This window comes from Asterias amurensis, chromosome 19 (genome assembly GCF_032118995.1).
Source record: "Asterias amurensis chromosome 19, ASM3211899v1".
Lineage (NCBI taxonomy): Eukaryota > Metazoa > Echinodermata > Asteroidea > Forcipulatida > Asteriidae > Asterias > Asterias amurensis.
Genome location: NC_092666.1, coordinates 4251660 through 4270862, shown reverse-complemented (window position 1 = coordinate 4270862; position 19203 = coordinate 4251660). Strand labels below are relative to the sequence as shown.

The 19203-nt window shown below is 39.8% G+C and overlaps 3 protein-coding genes across 4 annotated transcripts in view; all 3 read right to left on the bottom strand.

Moving 5' to 3' along the window:
- The window catches only part of LOC139951425 (vitamin D3 receptor B-like), a 42424-nt gene extending 40829 nt beyond the window's left edge, over window positions 1–1595 (bottom strand). Inside the window, exon 1 of one of the 2 annotated variants that reach the window (XM_071950311.1) lies at window positions 1469–1595. The gene's annotated coding sequence lies outside the window, so the exon portion shown is untranslated. The remainder of the gene's footprint in view (window positions 1–1468) is intronic. The other variant, XM_071950312.1, reaches the window with a different exon arrangement.
- A 2667-nt stretch (window positions 1596–4262) lies between these two features.
- Window positions 4263–8442, bottom strand: LOC139951407 (uncharacterized). Its single transcript, XM_071950288.1, has 2 exons — window positions 7990–8442; window positions 4263–6264 (listed from the first exon to the last, which is right to left on the bottom strand). The coding sequence occupies exon 2, from the start codon at window positions 6224–6226 to the stop codon at window positions 4781–4783; it is 1446 nt and encodes a 481-aa protein (XP_071806389.1). The 5' UTR covers window positions 6227–6264; window positions 7990–8442; the 3' UTR covers window positions 4263–4780.
- Window positions 8443–10401: 1959 nt separating this feature from the next.
- Window positions 10402–19203, bottom strand: part of LOC139951313 (DNA polymerase epsilon catalytic subunit A-like) — a 54017-nt gene continuing 45215 nt past the window's right edge. The window contains exons 42-49 of the mRNA XM_071950139.1: window positions 18857–18970; window positions 17752–17826; window positions 16783–16982; window positions 15936–16074; window positions 14706–14920; window positions 14445–14577; window positions 13384–13493; window positions 10402–12884 (exon numbers count right to left, since the gene is read on the bottom strand). Coding sequence (XP_071806240.1) covers window positions 12812–12884; window positions 13384–13493; window positions 14445–14577; window positions 14706–14920; window positions 15936–16074; window positions 16783–16982; window positions 17752–17826; window positions 18857–18970 — 1059 coding nt within the window. The 3' untranslated portion in view covers window positions 10402–12811. The remainder of the gene's footprint in view (window positions 12885–13383; window positions 13494–14444; window positions 14578–14705; window positions 14921–15935; window positions 16075–16782; window positions 16983–17751; window positions 17827–18856; window positions 18971–19203) is intronic.

The following is a 19203-nucleotide window of genomic DNA, read 5'->3' as shown; positions in this document are numbered from 1 at the left end:
CTTTCTACCCATATGCATTTTATAAAAAACGGTTACAAACGCTTTTCAAAGACCAACTCGACCGATCCAAGGCAACGTGTTCCTTTAACGTTTTACCCGCCGTGACAGCGACGAACTACTTCTGGAACTATGGTGACTGTAAACAAAACTATGAGGTTCGTTCCGCTATCGTCTTCTTTACTATACCCTACTACCTCCATGACCCCACACACTCAAAATGAATAGTTTTTAGTGGAAACAATTCATGAATTAGCGGACCTCATCTATTTTGATAGTTCGGATTCTACATCCGAGTCGCTGAGTAGCGACAAACCAGGTTCAAAATGAATGCATTTATTTAAAAGAACATATCGTAGCAACATACGTTATCGTCCCTCATATGTTTTCGAACCCCAACTTTGATTCCCGTTTACCGCGAGATTGTGCAAGCTGCACCGGTGACAGAAGCTATGCTGTTTACTCACAGTCTGTATTTTCATCAGGCTTAATCATGCTGAAAATAAAGTTTCCTGTCGTTGGTTATGCTCAAACATTTATAAACTGATTGATTTTTGGTACAAATCACTATATTTAATGCATTATGATGCAAACATTCAAATGAGTAAAAGAAACATCAACCAACCTCGAAAGTTCAAAACAAAATTACTATCTGCTAGGTTGAGTTTCATTCTGCTTTAGTCACTAGATGGATCAAGTGAGGTGGTTACTATTTTGGATTCTATGGTGTGCCAATAATGGGAAAAATTTAAATATTTTAAATGAAAATGACGGAATTTTTTTGTTTGGATTAACTGCATGCTGTAAATTAGCCCACCTTGTTGAGCTGTTAATGGCTCCGCTTTTAACATTGGTCTCAACAACAGTGATGAGACCGATAGTAAAAGCGGAGCCATTTACAGCTCAACAAGGTGGGCTAGCTGTAAATAAATTCTGATTTAAGCGGAATAAATATTAAGTCTACATTAAAGAGAAAATATCATAGATTGGTTTCTTATCTCCTGAAACCAAACATTACTGGTCTGAAATGGAGGAAAACGGATTGTTATGAAGTGTGCGTGCTTCTGGGTTCTAGTAGCCACAATGCCTTATTAGGACAAAAATGTAATTAAATTTGTTAAGTAGTAATTGAATAATATTTTTGATTTATTTTGCACGCCATACTGTATTATACTAGCTTCTGGATTTTCATTGAAAATTTCAATAAAATACCAACCAATGAAGGGTGTGAAAACATATGACGTTGCTCCAATGTCGTGCATGCAGTGAGCACTGTTAATGGCGGATTGGCCCCGCAACTTAAAACCAAAACTTTAAAAATGTCAACACACCATAAGTCATAAGTGTAAGTGTTGATTGTTAAAAAATGGATTAGATGATTAGAAAAAAAACATTCAGTTTTTGATTGTGAACAATTTTCCTGTTATCCTACTGAAAAACACATGACACCAGGATAATTAAAACAGCTTACCCATACACAGAAAACATCTCAGCAAAATGCAACAATTGTGTCGATATCTCTGGAGACAAATAATATTATCATCCGATTCCAACATGAACATCACACCTGCCGCGGTGCCGACCAACACATGACAAACACACCTCCCTTTAATAATGCACTGACTGCATGCTGCATGTATCCATATCCAATGTACACACACGCGGGGGGGTGGGGAGGAGGAGGGTGAGCACGGCCACCAAATAAAGAGGGCGCCCTTTATTAAGTTTAACGGTTCCGCTTGCTCAGGTCCCGGTCTGTATCCGCAAGGATTATAGGACGGGTAGGCCTATTGGTTTATTTATGTAAACATAAACACGCGAATGTCGGATTCCTAATCTCATGCAGGCCATGTGAAGACGTGATGGGAGGTAAAAGGTGATTAGGGGGGGGGGGGGGGGGGGGGGGAGGGGAATGAGTGCGGTCAAGCGAGCTCCGCCACGCAAAATACAGAGGGCGCCCTTTAAGTTTAACGGTCCCCCGCATGAAAGGTAGACTGGTCACCAGGTACTTGTCCGCAAGGATTGGGACGGGTATTGGTTTATGTAAACATACACAAAAAATGTACTTGTATGTCGGAGTCCCTAGGTCATGCAGTCCATGTGTGAATGATGTGACGTAAAAGGTGATGTTGTTTGAGTTTTTTTTTTTTTTTTTTTTGGGGGGGGGGGGGGCGTGCTGAAGGGGTGAGTGCGGTCAAGCGAGCTCGGTCACCCCAAATAAAGAGGGCGCCCCTTAACTTTAACGGCACATGCATAGTTTAAGACTTTACGTAATCACATGTACATCGGATACAACTGCAAATCTCATGAATACATGTCATAAAGAGGGCGCACGGTCTGGTTTGGAATATTTAATTCCGCTTAGATTTTGTCATCACGAGGAGGAAGCGCAATGGAATTTTTGTCACTTATGCATAGTTTCGATCATAATTTTACGGACCACACACATCTATCAAATCCTTAGCAAAGATGAAATCTGTCTTTTAGCTTCTTCAGGGAACTATTAATTGTCCCCATCGGGTATAATACCGTAGCCTTCCGCAGGGAACTACTGAAACTAGATCAGCGTTCCCCGGCGATGGCCAAGTACAGCCCCTGTTAAAGGTTTGGTGCCTCAACTTGTTGAAGTTTGTAAGACACTTCATCTAAAATTTGGGGATGGGATGATATGGGTAGGCAGTTGAAGTCATGGTGGGAAATAAAGCTTGGTTGTTTAAACGTTGCGGATACGTCTGACTGAAAATCACAGAGCTCAATCTAGGCCTATGCCCTTAAAGGCAGTGTACACTATTGGTAATTGTCAAAGACCAGTCTTCTCACATTGTGTATCTAAACATGCATAAAATAACAAACCTGTGAAAGTTTAAGCTCAATTGGTCGTCGAAGTTGCGAGATATTAATGAAAGAAAAAAACACCCTTGTCACACGAAGATGTGTGCATTTAGATGGTTGATTTCGAGACCTCAAGTTCTAAATCTAAGGTCTCGAAATCAAATTCGTGGAAAATTACTCATTTCTCGAAAACTATGGCACTTCAGAGGGAGACACTTCTCACAATGTTTTATACCATCAATCTCTCCCCATTACTCGTTAACAAGTAAGGTTTTATGCTAATAATTATTTTGAGTAATTATTACCAATAGTGTCCAGTGGCTTTAAGGAACACGTTGCCATGGACCAGTCATGGAGGTAGAAATCTACCTCCATGGATCGGTCGAGTTGGTCTTTGAAAAGCGTTCTGTAACCGTTTGTTATAATGCATAATGGTTAGTAGAAACATTCTATGGTAGAAAGATTTTGTAAAAGTAGAATAATAAAAATGATTTTAAAAAAAACATGCCTCGAAACTGCGCGTTTTTCTCTTTACCTCGTACACTTAACACGGTCGGCCATTAGTTTTAATTTGAGTCAAAATTTTTACTCCCAATGGCCAACCGTGTTTGTCGACAAGGTAAAAAGAAAACCGTGCAATTTTGAGTGATACTTGTGTGGGTCATTATATTCTACTTTTAAAACATCTTTCTACCCATAATGCATTTCATAACAAACGGTTTCGAAAGCTTCTTTTAGACCAACTCGTCCGATCCAAGCCAACGTGTTCCTTTATTACATTTGTTAAGGACCCCCAAAGGAAACATGGTGCTTTCATTGGATGTCCAGTTTTTCTTTCGTGTTTTCTACTTTTTCTATTTTGTACTTTGTATGTCCATAATCATTGTTTTATACTGTGTGTGTTAAAACTATTTGAAGGTGTTCGTGCAGCAGAGTAAACACTCTGGTCTGCTGTTGAGTAATCAACTCGTACAAAGAATTTATGGGAAGGGACAACTTTTAAACAGTAAATTAGTCCATTTTAATAACTCTTGGAATTACTTCAAAAGGTTAGAAAATTTCAACTTTTACGGCAAATCAGATTTCACAAAGCACTTGGATATCACAGGTATAATCCACCTTTATTGTTAAAGGAACACATTGCCTTGGATCGGTCGAGTTGGTATTTGAAAATCGTTCTGTAACCGTTTGTTGTAAAATGTGTATGGTTAGAAAGATATTGTAAAAGTAGAATACAATGATCTACACAAATATGCCTCGAAATTGCGTGGTTTTCTTTTTACCCTGTCGACTAACACGGTCGGCCATTTATGGGAGTCAAAATTTTGACTCCCATAAATGGCCGACCGGGATAGTTCGCGACGTAAAAGGAAAACCGTGCAGTTTCGAGTGATACTTGTGTGGATCATTATATTCTACTTTTAAAACATCTTTCTAACCATATGCATTTCATAACAAACGGGTTCAAACGCTTTTAATAGACCCACTCGTCCGATCCAAGGCAACGTGTCCCTTTAAGCAAAGTGTGATGTCACAATATAATTCTCTATGTTGATTACTTTTTTTTCAATAAAAGAGTTACTTCATGTATTTCACCATTTTATATTCATAAACTGAGAAGTTTGAGATAAATCGGCCATCTTGGTCATTTCAGACAGAAATATTCAAGGGATGTTTTCTAATGTATCATCATCATTAGACCGTTACGTTTTATGTTTTTTCTTTTTTTCTTACCAATTCTGTGAAGTTTCTTTAAGATTTATCTTAGATCTTTATGTGAAACCGACGCTGAACAATTCAAACTTTTTCGGTAGAAAGGTGTGTGTGATATTAAATAAACGGTCATAAAGTTTCAGGTAGAATCGCAGAATAAGACGTACAATCCGTTCAACAGTAGTGAAAGAGGGCGCCCTTCTTATCGGTTTATGCTCCAAAAATTATCGACAAAGTATCAAATGCTTTTGATGTTGCCGACCGGTCGAATCGGACCGATCTTTTCCATTTTCGTACGAAGTCCATCGGAAACGTTCGACTCGGTCTCCTTATGCAATTTGTCCAATACACTCAACCTACCCATGGATCGGTAAAGATCGAAAGCTTTCGCCGAATCGGGTATGAGATTCGAAGTGAGTTCGGTAAACCTCGGGTCCTTCGAGGGGCTTGACACATTGAAGCGGGTAGGGTTCGGCTTCTGCGAGAATGACACACGTTTACTTCGGGATTTCCCGTGTGATTTTGGGCGGGAACCCGAGTGAGTTCTTGAGCGAATTGAGGATGTACGACGGGAACGCTTGCGAGATGACGGGCGAACTGTTGCCGATTCAGGTCCAGCAGGTCGGTCGCTTTCGGATTTACCGACAGATCGCCGAAGTCCCGAATAAGCGGTCGAGTGTCTTCTCTTGACATCATCAGTTTCTGCCTCCGTGATTTGAACTGACGTACTTCTACTCAGGGGTTTGGTAATGGGGAAATTGGGTAACCCTTTCTTTGCGTCATCATCTATGTCGTGAAACACATCAAGTTCTGATCCATCAGACGAGACACTCTCTGCAATTTCAGGGAGGTCGGAATGTTTCATTTCGTGTTGTTTGACCCGACGTGTTGGTGATGAATTAGTAGGCGCCATGTTGGATGCTGCTTCCAGGTCGTTGGCTTCGCTTACCGTCTGCAAGGCAAGCAAAGTGCTATCTTCATCCGGGCCTTTAGTGAACTGCTGCATTGTTGGGCTCGCTAGAAACCTCTCTACTTCAGCAACTTGTGAATCCGTCGACCTGGTACGATCGCAACTTAGAGGGCGCATGTAGGAGGGAGATTTATCCCTTAGCTTTCTGTCTGGTTCTTGAATATCCGGGAGAGGTTTTGCGCGTCTGCTGGGATGTGAACCTGGCACAGCCCCAGAAGGAGCAGCCGAGTCGAACACAATACCGTTTTGAGTGAGCGTCAAACCACGTTTTTGAACAAACACACTTTTCCGTCGCAGGAGCTGGTACTTCCGCCTCTCAACATCCTCGTTCAGCTGATCAAACTCAACACCCAATCTCCTCGTTTCGTAATCGTTTCTTCCGAGGATGCACTTCCCGACCGCGCTGTCCTTAGTATTCCTCGCCGTCTCCAGCCCCTTTTCACGGTCGAGGAGTATCCGTCGCGTAAGGACTTTCTCGGACTGTAGACTAACTTTCGGGATGTCGTCACCACCATTCCTCCCGGCTCGCACAGAGACTTTTCCGATCTGAGAGATCTTGAACTTCTTCGCGATGGCGAGGGCCCGTTCCTTATTGATGTACTTTGGCGGTGGGGGCTGACGAGGTTTTTTAAGGCTTGAGGGTTTCTTGGTGGGCCGGTGTATGCCCAAAATGGTGTCTACATCCAACATGACACTGCTCGGTGGAGCAGGCATCACTGCTTTTCAGTTCAGGAAGTTAGGCAGGGCATTTTCTGCATGTAAAGAACAATACAAAATATTAATTTTTGGTTTTTACCCATAACATCTATTAAACAATACAAAAGTTAGGTTTTGTATTAAAAACAATTTATAAAAATTAATTTGGTTTTGCGGTAACACCATGTGTGTGTCTACTTACCTGGTAGATTTTTTCTTTAGAGAATTGTCTTGCTATAATATTTAAATCTACCACGGAGTAGATTTTCGGCACCAGATTTTCGGGACACTTTTTAGTTCCACAGTATAAACCGAGTTGAAACCAACGGTTCTTTTCAGAACCACCCAAACTCATTAGAGATAGTCATTACGCATACCGCAAACCTTCCCATTTAAGTATAAACTTGCACAAGCCTGTATGCTTTGTTTTAGACAGGGCATGCATCAAGGCATTGTTTTCCTTTGGTAAAAAGGGTACCCTATGAGGAATTTTTCTACGGGAGCATTTCAAGGGCACCGAGGCAAATGACATGGGGCATAGAGGCAATCGCCTTCTGCCTCTTAGAAGTATCAATTCTGCTTATCAGTCTGAAGCAAAATTATTTCATGACCATAAGTATAATATTAAAAATCCCGACTTCAAACATCTTTTTGTTGGATAACAAGTGCCCCCCCCCCGTTTTTAAAAAGCAATACCCTTTCAACCCACTTATAAAGTCACACAAGGTTGTATACGAAGTGTTTGTTTGACCATGGAGGAATTTCGCCATGGAGGAATTCTCCATGGTCTCTGTCCTTCCTCTATGGTTTGACATACATTTGTTTTAATGGCTTGATACAAGTATTTTAAGAGAAACTCTAAGACACTTACAGAAACATTGGGAAAAGATTATGCACATTTTAACTGGTAAAGGTATACGAAGTGTCTGACGTCCGTCTTAACCAAAAGGTACCAAAATGTCATGGGTACAATTTCATAAAGCATGTAAGCATAAAAACTTGCTATAAGCACAGAAATATTTTACATAGCAAAAACATGAAAAACCATTATACATGTAGTTTACATTGCAGCTGCGACTGGTACCCAAACTCAACTCTTCAGCGAAACATATATACTGAGCAGCCTTTTTCTGCTTAAAGACACTGGACACTGTTGGTAAATTGTCAAAGACAGTTAGTCTTCTCACTTGGTATATCTCAATATAGCCACAAAAAATATCAAACATGTGAAAATTTGCGCTCAACATAATTGGTCGTCGAAGTTACGAGAAAATGAAATAAACACGAAGTTGTGTGCTTTCAGATGCTTGATTTCGATACCTCAAAATCTAATTCAAAATTACTTCTTTCTCGAAAACTACGTCACTTCAGAGGGAGCCGTCTCTCAATAACTTGTAACAAAGTAAGGTTTTGTGCTAATAATTATTTTGAGAAATTACCAATAGTGTTCATCACACTGCCTTTTATATTATAAAAGCTTTATGAAATTGGGCGTAGGGTAACGAAGTAGGTACGAAGTGATCGTACACCAACAAGTTTGATAACCCCAGCAGTGGAAATAACTTTCGGAAGCACATATTTCATTTCCTGAAGACATGCAGAGTGTACTGTTCGAAACGTTGAGACCACACCGGCTCTTTTTTCAGAGCCAAAACCCACCAAAAGGGATTTCCACAACCGCAAGTTTGCTATGTATTTATAGTTTCTTCCCACATTATTTTCATGTTCGTCCAAAAGTTATCTGCTTATAAAATACCGAAACCCTACCCCTTAACACTCACCCATATAAGTAGAACTCCATTTCACCCGTACAACACCGCAACAAATATTCCAATCTGAAGTTCCCCACGTAGTACTCAGGGTTTGGGTTGTTACAAACTGCGCAGACCAGGTTGCTAAGTGCGTGTCGACAACGTTCCACAAAAAAAAGACTCTCTAAACAGCTTCCTAAATTATTACGCAGGATAGTTTTCTCCCAATCACAAAACATCCAATTTACTCAATTTCCGTAGATGAGTTTACGATCACAAAGAAGTCATTCAAAAACCTCCGGACTGAATTTCCCCCGTGGTTGCTACAAAACAACGATCATTTTCATCCGCAGAATTTGACCTTTCATACAACCTGTTACTTCACGAGCCGATGTCAACTGCTAGGTAAATATACTTTATGATAAATGGTTATATTATTGCATAGAGTTGGGATCATGTAGATGACATGTTTGCTGTGTGTTGATACTGCAGTGGGTTCAATTGACTCAAAGAACCCCGCATGCTGAGCGTCGTAGGCAACGGGGGCTAGCAACCGTCTACGGGGTGGTTTTATGAATGGGGAACAAGGTGAGATATGGCGGGCAAAGTGGAAACAAACTTTAAAGGCACTGGACACCTTTGGTAATTGTCAAAGACCAGTCTACTCACTTGGTGTATCCCAACATATGCATACAATAACAGTCTGTGAAAATGTTGACTCAATTGGTCACCGAAGTTGCAAGATTAAAGAAAAAAAACACTTGTTGTAGTGTGAAGCTGGTTTGTATTGTAGTAAACATCTCTTTTGGGTAGTGTAGGTTCTAAAAAGAACCGTTGGATAACCGTGACGTTTTCATCAGTACGTCTGATCATCTTCAGGAAGTTTTCAGACAACACCAACTACTCAACAAATATTTACACATGGTGTTACCACAAACCTCACCCAATTACACTCCCACCATGCATAGTTTCAAATCCTACTAATAACAGACATTCAACTTTCCAATAAAAAAATAAATATAAAAAAAAGAAAGAGGAAAAGGCCGATCACATTTAACTTTTGTACAAGGGGTTTCAGTTTTCTATGACACATTTTTGAAGAGGAATTCAGCGTATCAGTTAAAAAGTTGCATACTTGTTATAACCATACTTTTTATATTGTGATCGCATTTTTTTAATATAAATATTTAAGTGTGTTTACGTTATAAATACAGCATATCAAAACGAACCAGATTTTTCAGTCGGACTATTTATCGTTATTGGGCGCTCCATACATACCTCCACTAAGCCCACCATTGTCCGAGGTATAAAGGCGATCTGTAATCCAACAATAGCGTGTTTTCCTTTCGGATAAGGTTTGGTCTCAGCATCCTGATAAATAACCTTTAATTGATTTGAATAACAAAGTGTTGTATATTTATATATTTACAACAGCCGTGTAACTCGCCTACAAGTACACTCCAACTAGGCCACTGGACACTATTGGTTTTTACTCAAATTAATTGTTAACATAAAAACTTACTTGGTAACAAGTAATGGAGAGTTGTTGATAGTAACCAACATTGTGAGAAACGGCTCCCGCTGAAGTAAAGTAGTTCTGTACTTTGAGAAAGAGGTAATTTCTCACTTAAATATGAAAATACTTTGGACTTTTACGTAGCTGAAAGCGCACAAACTTTTTTATTTCATCATTTTCTTCCCCACTTCCATGACCAATGGAGCCTAAATTGTCAGAGGTGTTATTTTATCCATTATGTTGGGATACATCAAGTGAGAGTTATGGTCCACACAGTTGACTCGGGTACGAGTTGACTCGGGTACGAGTTGACTCGGGTACGAGTTGACTCGGGTACGAGTTGACTCGGGTACGAGTTGACTCGGGTACGAGTTGACTCGGGTACGAGTTGACTCGGGTACGAGATGACCCGAATTCCAATTAAACTAGCAAGTGAAAAAAAAAAAAAAAAAACCCAAAACAAGCGTTTTTGTAATATCTGCCGAAAATCCAGAGCGGTTATGTCCAAGCATGGAGGTAGAGAGTAACTTTAAACCCTAATACACAATCTGAGAAACGTATCTGACAAAAACGTTTTCCAGACACAAGTTTTGGGGGATGAAACTGGGGCCCAATTTCCTAGAGCTGCTAAGCATGACATTTCTTCCTTTAAAAAAAAAACAGGATTACCAACCAACTTTTCTTGCATTATTGCTTGTTACTGGTATTCAGCTGTTGTTTGCTTATCCTGAAAATCACGTGGAAATTTAGTTGGTAATCCTGTTTTTATCAAGGAATAAATTTCATGCCAAGCAAATTTGTTTGCTTAGCAGGTCTGTGAAATTGGGCCCCGACCAGAAAAATAACTGGTCACTTCCAAAAAATGTATAAATATTCATCAGTAAGCAAGTCGTAAACATGATAAAATACAGACAATACACAGGTAATCATTTTCAACTTGTTTCTTCTCAAAAAACAAAGTATGGTTTCCAAAATAAATGGTAACCATTTCTATACAAATATATATGCCGAACAACTCAGCAACAAATAAAGTACATTTTAGTCATAATATATTGGGTGTAACAGAGGCGAAAACATAACATGATATAATTTAGGTCCAACATAATTAACAATTGAGCAAATTATGTAATTTTTGTTTGACAAAAACAGAGAAAATATGCCGGTCAATATATTTCTACCTCCATGGTTAGACACCCCCTCACAAATAAACAATTAAATGCAGGGAAAGAGGGGGGGGGGGGGGGGAAATAAAAAAATCCTGAAGTAGTACAACCCAACTAGCGTATTTGTTTTGATAAACCAACAATTGTCAACCAGTTATTTTAATTTTGGGTTGAAAAACAAAGACAAAATGAGATTTTAACCTATGGCCTATTTTGACATTCCCCACCCCCAACAAAAAAAAACCCATTATAACAATCAAAATAGGAAACAAATGATGCTTTTCAAAATTGTAACCAACCTTCATCAAGTTTCAACAAATACTTAATTGACTGACATACCTTTTTATTGTCAATATGATATGGTCCTGCCAATATCAAAAATCAAACAATTAAATGTCTTTATCAATTTTATATATTTAACTTTAACTGAATGTTGTTTACTGAGTCAACAGCTCTGACCCTTGCTATGTGTGACAGGCAATTCCAGTTGAATTTTTGTTTTGCATGTGGCTTTTTAGTTTGTTTTATCTTTCTAAAGATGGCCTCAATGTTTCGCCGGGGTTCAAATACAGATTTTTTAATTTATTGACTGTTGGTTTAATTTGTTAAGTTTAATTTGATTATTTTTTTTTCTTCTTTAAACAAAGTTTTTTCAAAGCACTTTTTTATATAGCATTATACAAACTAGTTTTTTTAAATAATAGATGTTAAATTTGCATCGGGGATAAAGAATATTCATTTTGGTTTTTACCCATATACACCGATGTGAGTTAGCACTGTATACTCAGTACTATCCCAAGTCCTGTGAACAAATCTCACAGGCATATTACTTGGGTGGGATTAGAACTCTCGACCCTTGCAATTCTAGAGCAGTGTCTTACCAACTAGACTACCGAGGTTGCCCGGTAGCTAGAGGCAGTTCAAATCCTATGTTTTGGCAGCGGGTACCGCAACGATATACAATAGATGTTAAATTTGCATCCGGGATAAAGAATAATAATTTTGGTTTTTACCCATAGTTATTTTAACTTTTTTTTTTTACTGTACAATAAGTTTTCAGTTACTTCATACACTTTTGTTCAAAAATGTTTAAAGATAACAAAATTAGAATGCTGAACCTTAAAGGGAAGGTACACTTTTGGTAATTGTCAAAGACCAGTGTTCTCACTAGGTTTATCTCAACATATGCATTAAATAACAAGCCTGTGAAAATTTGAGCTCAACTGGTCATCGGAGTTGGGAGAAAATGATGAAAGAAAAAACACCCTTGTTGGACGAATTTTGTGTGCTTTCAGATTGGAATAAAGACTTCTAGCTAGAAGTCTTTTATTATTTTAGTGAGAAATTACCTCTATTTTAAAATCTATGCTACTTCAGAGGGAGCCGTTTCTGACAATGTTTTATACTATCAACAGCTCCCCAATGCTCATTACCAAGTCAGTTTTTAAGTTAATATTTGTTTTGAGTAATTACCAAACGTGTACCTTCCCTTTATTTTAAGCATGGTTTTTCACTATTTTCTCTGAGGGTTGATCACACAAAGCATGAATACTGTCTGCCACTGTTTTGTCAGCTCTACCAATCCTGTAATACCTCAGAGAAAATCTGACCAATACATTTGAAACAATATTGAAATTTAGGACTGTTCCATTTCCTTCTAGGTAAGAATTTTGTACCATTCTCCTCCAGGAAAGAAAACTTTTTCGTATTAAGTGATGATGCTCTTAAAGATTGTCCTTGTTTCAAGAAGAAAACACATCAGTGGAGGGTGGTGATGTCTTCAAGAGACTCATTCACCAAAGTCATTGTTATCCTAGACTGGACTGTTCCATTTATCTCAACTGGGGTAGCACCTAGTCCCCCTGTGATGGCAGTAGATTCTTCTAGATGTTCTAACAAGCTGAGGCTGGATTCATCTACTGTCTGGGAGGGGGGAGGGGCTACAGAGACTCATTTGCCAAGGAGTTTGTAGGGTCACGGGTAGCAACCAGTCCCCCCTGTTATGGCAGTAGATTATTCCAGATGTTCTAACAAGCTGAGATAGGACTAATCTGAATGACCCAGTCTATTGTCTGGAGGGGGGGGGTGTTACAGACACTCATTAACCACAGGGTTTGTAGGGGTCGGGGTCGCACCTAGACCCCTCTGATGGCAGTAGATTCTTCCAGACGTTTTAACAAGCTGAAACTGGATTCATCTGAATGACCCAGTCGACTGTATGTTGGAGGAGAGGCATCTTGTAATGTCTGAGGAAACAAAAATAGTAAGCAATCTTGAGATGCAAAGAAGTTCTGTGCATTTGTTAAAATAGGAATAATAAATGTTTATGTGTGCAATGGTGCAAATATTTTCATGAGTTGAAAAATGGAATGTTCTTTTCAACGAGGCTGCATCAGTAATTTGCAAAGTCTCTTTTCTGTATAGCGCCCTCTCTTGGTTGTTACTGTTTAGTGTTATTCTTGTTAAAAAGGCAGGTGCTGTTGAGTTCAGTCACATATAATTAAGGCTAGTTTAGTTCAGTTCAGTAAATAATTGTTTAAACGACTGGAGCCGCGTTGAATGGAAAATTCTATCTTTCAACGAATGAAAATATTCTTACTATTGAACAAATGCAAATCAAAATGCTCCCAACTGTTTCAGACGTGAAACTTTTCATGTACTTAATAAATAATTTGGTTAAGTTCAACTCTAGAGCCCTTGTCTAAAATGTGAGTTATAAAACAAAAAGCCAAGAAAGAAGTCTACCTTGCTATGTTGCTAAACGTCTTCATCTTGTTGATGAAACTTGTGCCGGTTAACGTAGTCACAAAGTTACCAGCACACTCACAGTACGTTGACATATTGGGCATCTTGATCTGCAGAGAAATATAAGACAAAAGTTAGAACTCCATCAGGGATGACATTTCTGGAACACTCTCCCAAACCGAATTAAAAGTTCACTCTTGTCAACTCTTTCAACCTAAACCTTTTAATTGTTTCTTTCTATAACTACAAGAAGAAAATAGTGTGGAAAGACTGCTTCATACTTCCTGGAATGTGAAGCAAATTTTTACACCACAAAATTTACAACAAATAGTTTGCAACAGTTGAACCTTGTCCAAACGTTCTTGTCCCTGTTTATTATCAGTCTTTGTCCCTGTTTACTGTCTGTCTCCAGGCATCCCTGAGTAAGCCTTGGCTTCCAGATGATGCCTCCATACTCCATTCATTTAGTTTTTCTCTACCTCATTAAATGGCTGTGTTCATTGGCTATTCCTTTAAAAACAATGGAAGTAAATGTAAGTTTGAATGAATGGGAACATTAGCTGCAAAAACAGCCCTGGTGGGGTCAAAGTTCGCTTCACATTCGCAGGGAGTATGAAGTGGGCTTTTAGAGTATACATGTAGGAGCATGTGGGGGAAGGGGCTCCCTCTTTAACACATAAGCATGTGTGAATAAATGGTGTTGGAAGCTTTGCATGGTGTGGAGAATAAGAGTAACTATGAATATGAATAGGAAACTTGCGGGTACAACCGTGAGTAAAAACTCTTTTGAAGACGTGGTGGTTCTGAAAAGAGCCGGTTCGGTCTCGACATTTCGAACAGTATAATCTTATCCTTTTGACAAGCAGGGTATACTGTTCGAAACGTCGAGACCAAACCGACTCTTTTAGTCAACACTCCTTCAAAAGAGATTTTACTTGCGGTTGTATACCCGCAAGTTTACTATTCATATATTTATACGAATATTTACTCTTATGTGTGAATAAGATTGACCGTAGAGGTGGGATGGGGGTGGGACACCTTGGGTGGGGGGAGAGTTATACCTGTTGGCATTTTGGGCAGATAACATCTTGAAGCGTGTATGCCATCGATGACCTTTGAACCGCTTCAATTAATGACTGCTCTATGGTAACGATATCGTAATCTGTATTGCACTGGACACATTGCCATAAGGCGCTGCAGAGAATCATCAAAATAATAATGGTTTATTCAATTATATCGTGCAAATTAAAATATATCAATGGTGGGAACTCACTGATGATGAATATGTTATATATATGCAAAAACCACAGAAAAAAACTTACACAGAATTGCCATCCTGGATAAGCAATGGATCGCGGCAGAGGTCAAGGTCTCGGCAGTGATTGCAGACACGACATATGACCTCAGGTAAGATGTAGGACAAGCAGGGATCGCGCCACTGAGCCTCATCTGAGAACTCCCCCGTGCCGATCAGCCGAAGGAGATTACGCTGGAGCCGATTCACCTGGTTGTGAACGTCTGAGTCAAGTAATAAAATCTGCAAGAATGATAAAGAACAGGAGTTGAATTTCAAACTTCTAATGATGGAAAGCTCGGTTCATACTTCCTGTGAAGGCACAGCGAGTTTTGACGTAACAGGGCTGTTTCGCTGCAAAATTTCGCAGGAGTTGAGTCAGTTTCAACTGATGCGAAATAGTTGTTTCAAATTTGTGACGTCAAATTTCTAATCGCATTTGCAGACAGTATGCACTGGGATAGCCCTTTCCAAAGAGCTGTTTGATTTTGGAACACTAACAGTGGCTGCAGTCACAGCAACAAATCTGCAAGGGTCCCAAAAAGAAGCATTGCCAGCTATAATAATAATAATACTAATAATGTACTTATAAATTGTCCATACACATGTACATGTTCAAATGCGCTTGACAGAGATATATGTTAAACAGATCAGGTGAGTTTTGAGCAGTGTTTTGAACATATCGACAGATTGTTGATTACCAAGAGATAGTGGGAGTTTATTGGGAGCGGCAGTAGTGAAGGCTCTACACCAAGTGTGGGTAGCATCTTGGGAGATGGGTGGTTCAGCGTGATGCCTCGAGAGGAGCAAAGGGAGTAGCGGGATGGTTGCATGATAGTTATAAGTTCAGATAGGTAGGGAGGAGCTAGACCGTGAATGCATTTGAAGGTGAGACGGAGAAATTGTATTCAATCCGGGACCTGATGGGCGGCCAGTTCAGTTGACGCTGGATAGGTTTCATGTGACAGAACGTTGATGAACTAAAGAGGGATGGAGCTTCCAACCTCTCTCAGAACAGATTGACAATATCATTGTCTTTTAAGCACGATATTGACAGCATAAGCACAAAGCACAAATGGATTTTGCGACCCAACACTCTCCAGGACAGCAGCAATGCTTTAACGAGAGTACAACAACTCAAATTTCAAGTCAAGATTAAGCCATAACATGCAGGCTACATACATACAGACAAAACACAGATGTCAAAGAGTGAAGATTTATACAAAAATAACTCCAATCATGTCGCTGGCCCTCTTACCTTACAGACCGCCTTAACAAACTCCAGGGCTGGGTTGTTTAGCGGAAGATAAGACCCTGGAAGCTGAGGAAAGTCTGACGAGGAGTCTAGACCAGAGCTTCGCTTTCCAGACACTTTCTTTTGGATTTTCTGCGTAATTCTGTAAAGAAAAGAAAGTTCTGGTGAATTACTGCACAATCTCCACATATTATCGGGATGTACATGTACACGTGCAGGCGACTGAGCTGCAATGATTTACATGTAGGGGGCTCCCTGATGATGTTACCCATATCCATATGGCACAAAGAATGATGACAACTATGTCATCCTCTCTGATGTACAAAGCAAAAGTTATTAAGTGACTTGTTTAAGGACACTGCTGATCAGAAACACTAGAGCTCGAGTCCAGTACACTTAAAGGCATTGTGCCCTTTCGGTAAACAGTATTGTCCAGGGCCCACACTTTGTGTATCACAACTTTTATATAAAACAACAAACCTGTGAAAATTTAGGCTCAATCGGTCATCGGAGTCGGGAGAAAATAACGGGAAAACCCACCCTTGTTTCTGCACGTTTCGGCGTGTCATGACATGTGTTTAAAATAAATCCGTAATTCTCGCTATCAAGAATTGATATTGTTTTAATGTTTTTTTCAAAAAGTAAAGCATTTCATTGAATAATTTTTCAAGAGAAGTCTTTCACCATTACCTTCTGTAAACCCTGTAAATTATTTGTAAATCTGTGAACTTTTAATTTTTTTTCTGTACCGAAAGTGTCTAATGGCTTTTAAAGACATTGGACACTATTGGTAATTTACAAAGACTAGTCTTCTAAGTTGACCGGTGTATGTCAAAATATATGAACTCACGAAAACAGACGCTGTGACAGTTCCCCATCAATCAGACCCTGTGCATAGGTCACAGCACGGGGCGTTGTCGTCTCGTCTGGAACCATCTGTGATTCTTGAGTGTTGCCACGGCGACGGATGGGTGTGGCCCCGGGCGTGGCATGTCGCTGCTCCTCCTGAGCGTTGCGATAGATGGCAAGGATGTACCCTGCTATTATCATCTGGAAAAAGATTGGTAAATTAAAAAGTACATTTTTTTGCATTCTCAAAGGCAATACGCAAATTCCAAAAGCTGTGTATTACAAATAATTGTTCTTTTCCATTATTCGGCATGTTGAGTGGCTTGGTAAAATTGCTTTATTCCATTGCCAACCATCCCCAGGTCATCAGAGACTTGCTGTTGGTAGATGCGCATAAGTGCTACACTTTTACGATACAGTTCGTTTTGTTAATTGTTCTTTTCCATTGTTCGGCACATTGAGCAGGGCTAGGGGAAGTTGCTTTATTCCAATACCAACCATCGCCAGGTCATCAGAGAGGGGCTGTTGGTAGGTGTGCATAAGAGCTCCACCTCTTTGGTACGGTTTGTTTTGTTAACTGTTCTTTTCCATTGTCCGGCACGTTGAGCACGGCTAGGGGAAGTTGCTTTATTCCAATACCAACCATCACCAAGTCATCGGAGAGTTGCTGTTGGTAGGTGTGCATGAGTGCTCTACCTCTACAACACGGTTTTGTAGGTTGGGACTTAAAGTCCAGCAGCCGATTTCACAAAACTTTACGGCGTAAGTCCACTTGCGCAACATTAATGGAGCAACTTGCGCCGTACGTGTTGCGCAAGTGGACTTACGCAAGTGAAATCGGCTACAGGAGTATGGAGAGAGCGAGTGTCATGCCTAGTTGCTTGTCCGATAAACGTTGCTTGTGTAGTGTTATTGATGCCGGTGATTATACAGAAATTAGTGCTTTCTAAAGGAGAGAGTTCTAACTTACATTGAAGTTGTTCTGACACGCTGCGGCTGTCGGCAAATAGTTCATGACATTCCAGTTCATCTCAACCTCCTCATTCTGAAAAAAAAGTGAAGAGAAAAGAAGAAAAAATGATAACAAATTTTTTACAAATCATTGGCCTCCTGGCATGGAATTACATTTCAAGACATTCATTTCCATTCCAATAATCAAAATAACAATCACAACAGTTATTGAGGAGAATTGGAAATGGGGCATAACCAGAAAAGCCAAAGCTTGTGGGGGGCATGCCCAGACAAACAAAAACACAAATGGATTAACATGGACATTGACAAGTATAGTGATAGTAGGTATGATATTTAACTTAGACACTATATGTGAACTTAAGTGGCATCAGAGGAGATGGATGCAACTTTTAATGACAATTCAATAAAATTGGGGAGGTGGTGCTTTCTGCTCTACCGGCCAGGCTTCGGACTGATGATACCCAAGCCTACATCCGTATGGACTGTAAAAGGGATAACCCTGTTTCAGCCCTAGGAGTAGGTGGCAATGGCCTCTGGAAAAAAATAATTGTAGCCCACACCTTGAAGTGGCCTTCAGGCCTTGTGTGTCTGGCGACTTGCACAAACAAAATATAAAATAAACAATAAAAACACAGGAAAAAGAGGATGGTATTTGGCTTACACAGTCATTGGACTCTGTTGCCCTGGTCTTGGTGCCCCTTCAAATGTTTCCCATAGAAACCCGTGGAAGTGCCTTTTGCAAAATGAAAATAGCCTTGCCCTCTCCAAGATGAAACACTAAGCATGGGGCTAAATGTATTGTTGTGCTAACCAATAGAGTTATATATAAGAACGAGAGGGCGCACTGGTGATGCTGCTTGCACAAACGCGACGGGGCTACAAGGAGACAAGCGCGCGGCTTTGTACGCGCGTTGAATTGGAGATTGTGTTTTATAATGCTACGCGATCGTGTTTTGTCAACTTACAAAATGGCTGCACACTGGGCTGCCTAAACATACGCTGTGCGATGTTGTTTTGTCAACTTAGAAAATGGCCGCTGGGCTCAAATATAGGCCAGTGCGCCCTCTCGTTCTAATATATATGAATTATCTCTATGTGCTTACCTCATCTTCTCCATTCGGAGTCAAACTCTCAGACTCATCCTCTCCATCTGGGTCATGTGACTCCTCATTCAATAAAGACTTTGGGAGTCGACCTTTGACACCGCCGTGATTAGTCTATAAATAAATCAAGATATAAACTGATATTCAACGAAGCATTCATTTTCAAACGAAGTTGAATGAGCCAGGCATTAAAATTACTGGAATTTTGTTTGGTTTATTATTGGTTTATTAAAAACAAATTCAAACGTCACAGCCAGAGGCCAAATTAAATTTGAATTACAATTATTAGAATAAATAAGTTTAAAATTTAAATTAAAGGCACAAAGGCCACAAAAAGACCTACAACG

What these genes read in the sequence shown, in the direction of transcription:
- LOC139951407 (XM_071950288.1), bottom strand. Translation starts at nt 6,226, where the DNA reads ATGCCTGCTCCACCGAGCAGTGTCATGTTGGATGTAGACACCATTTTG.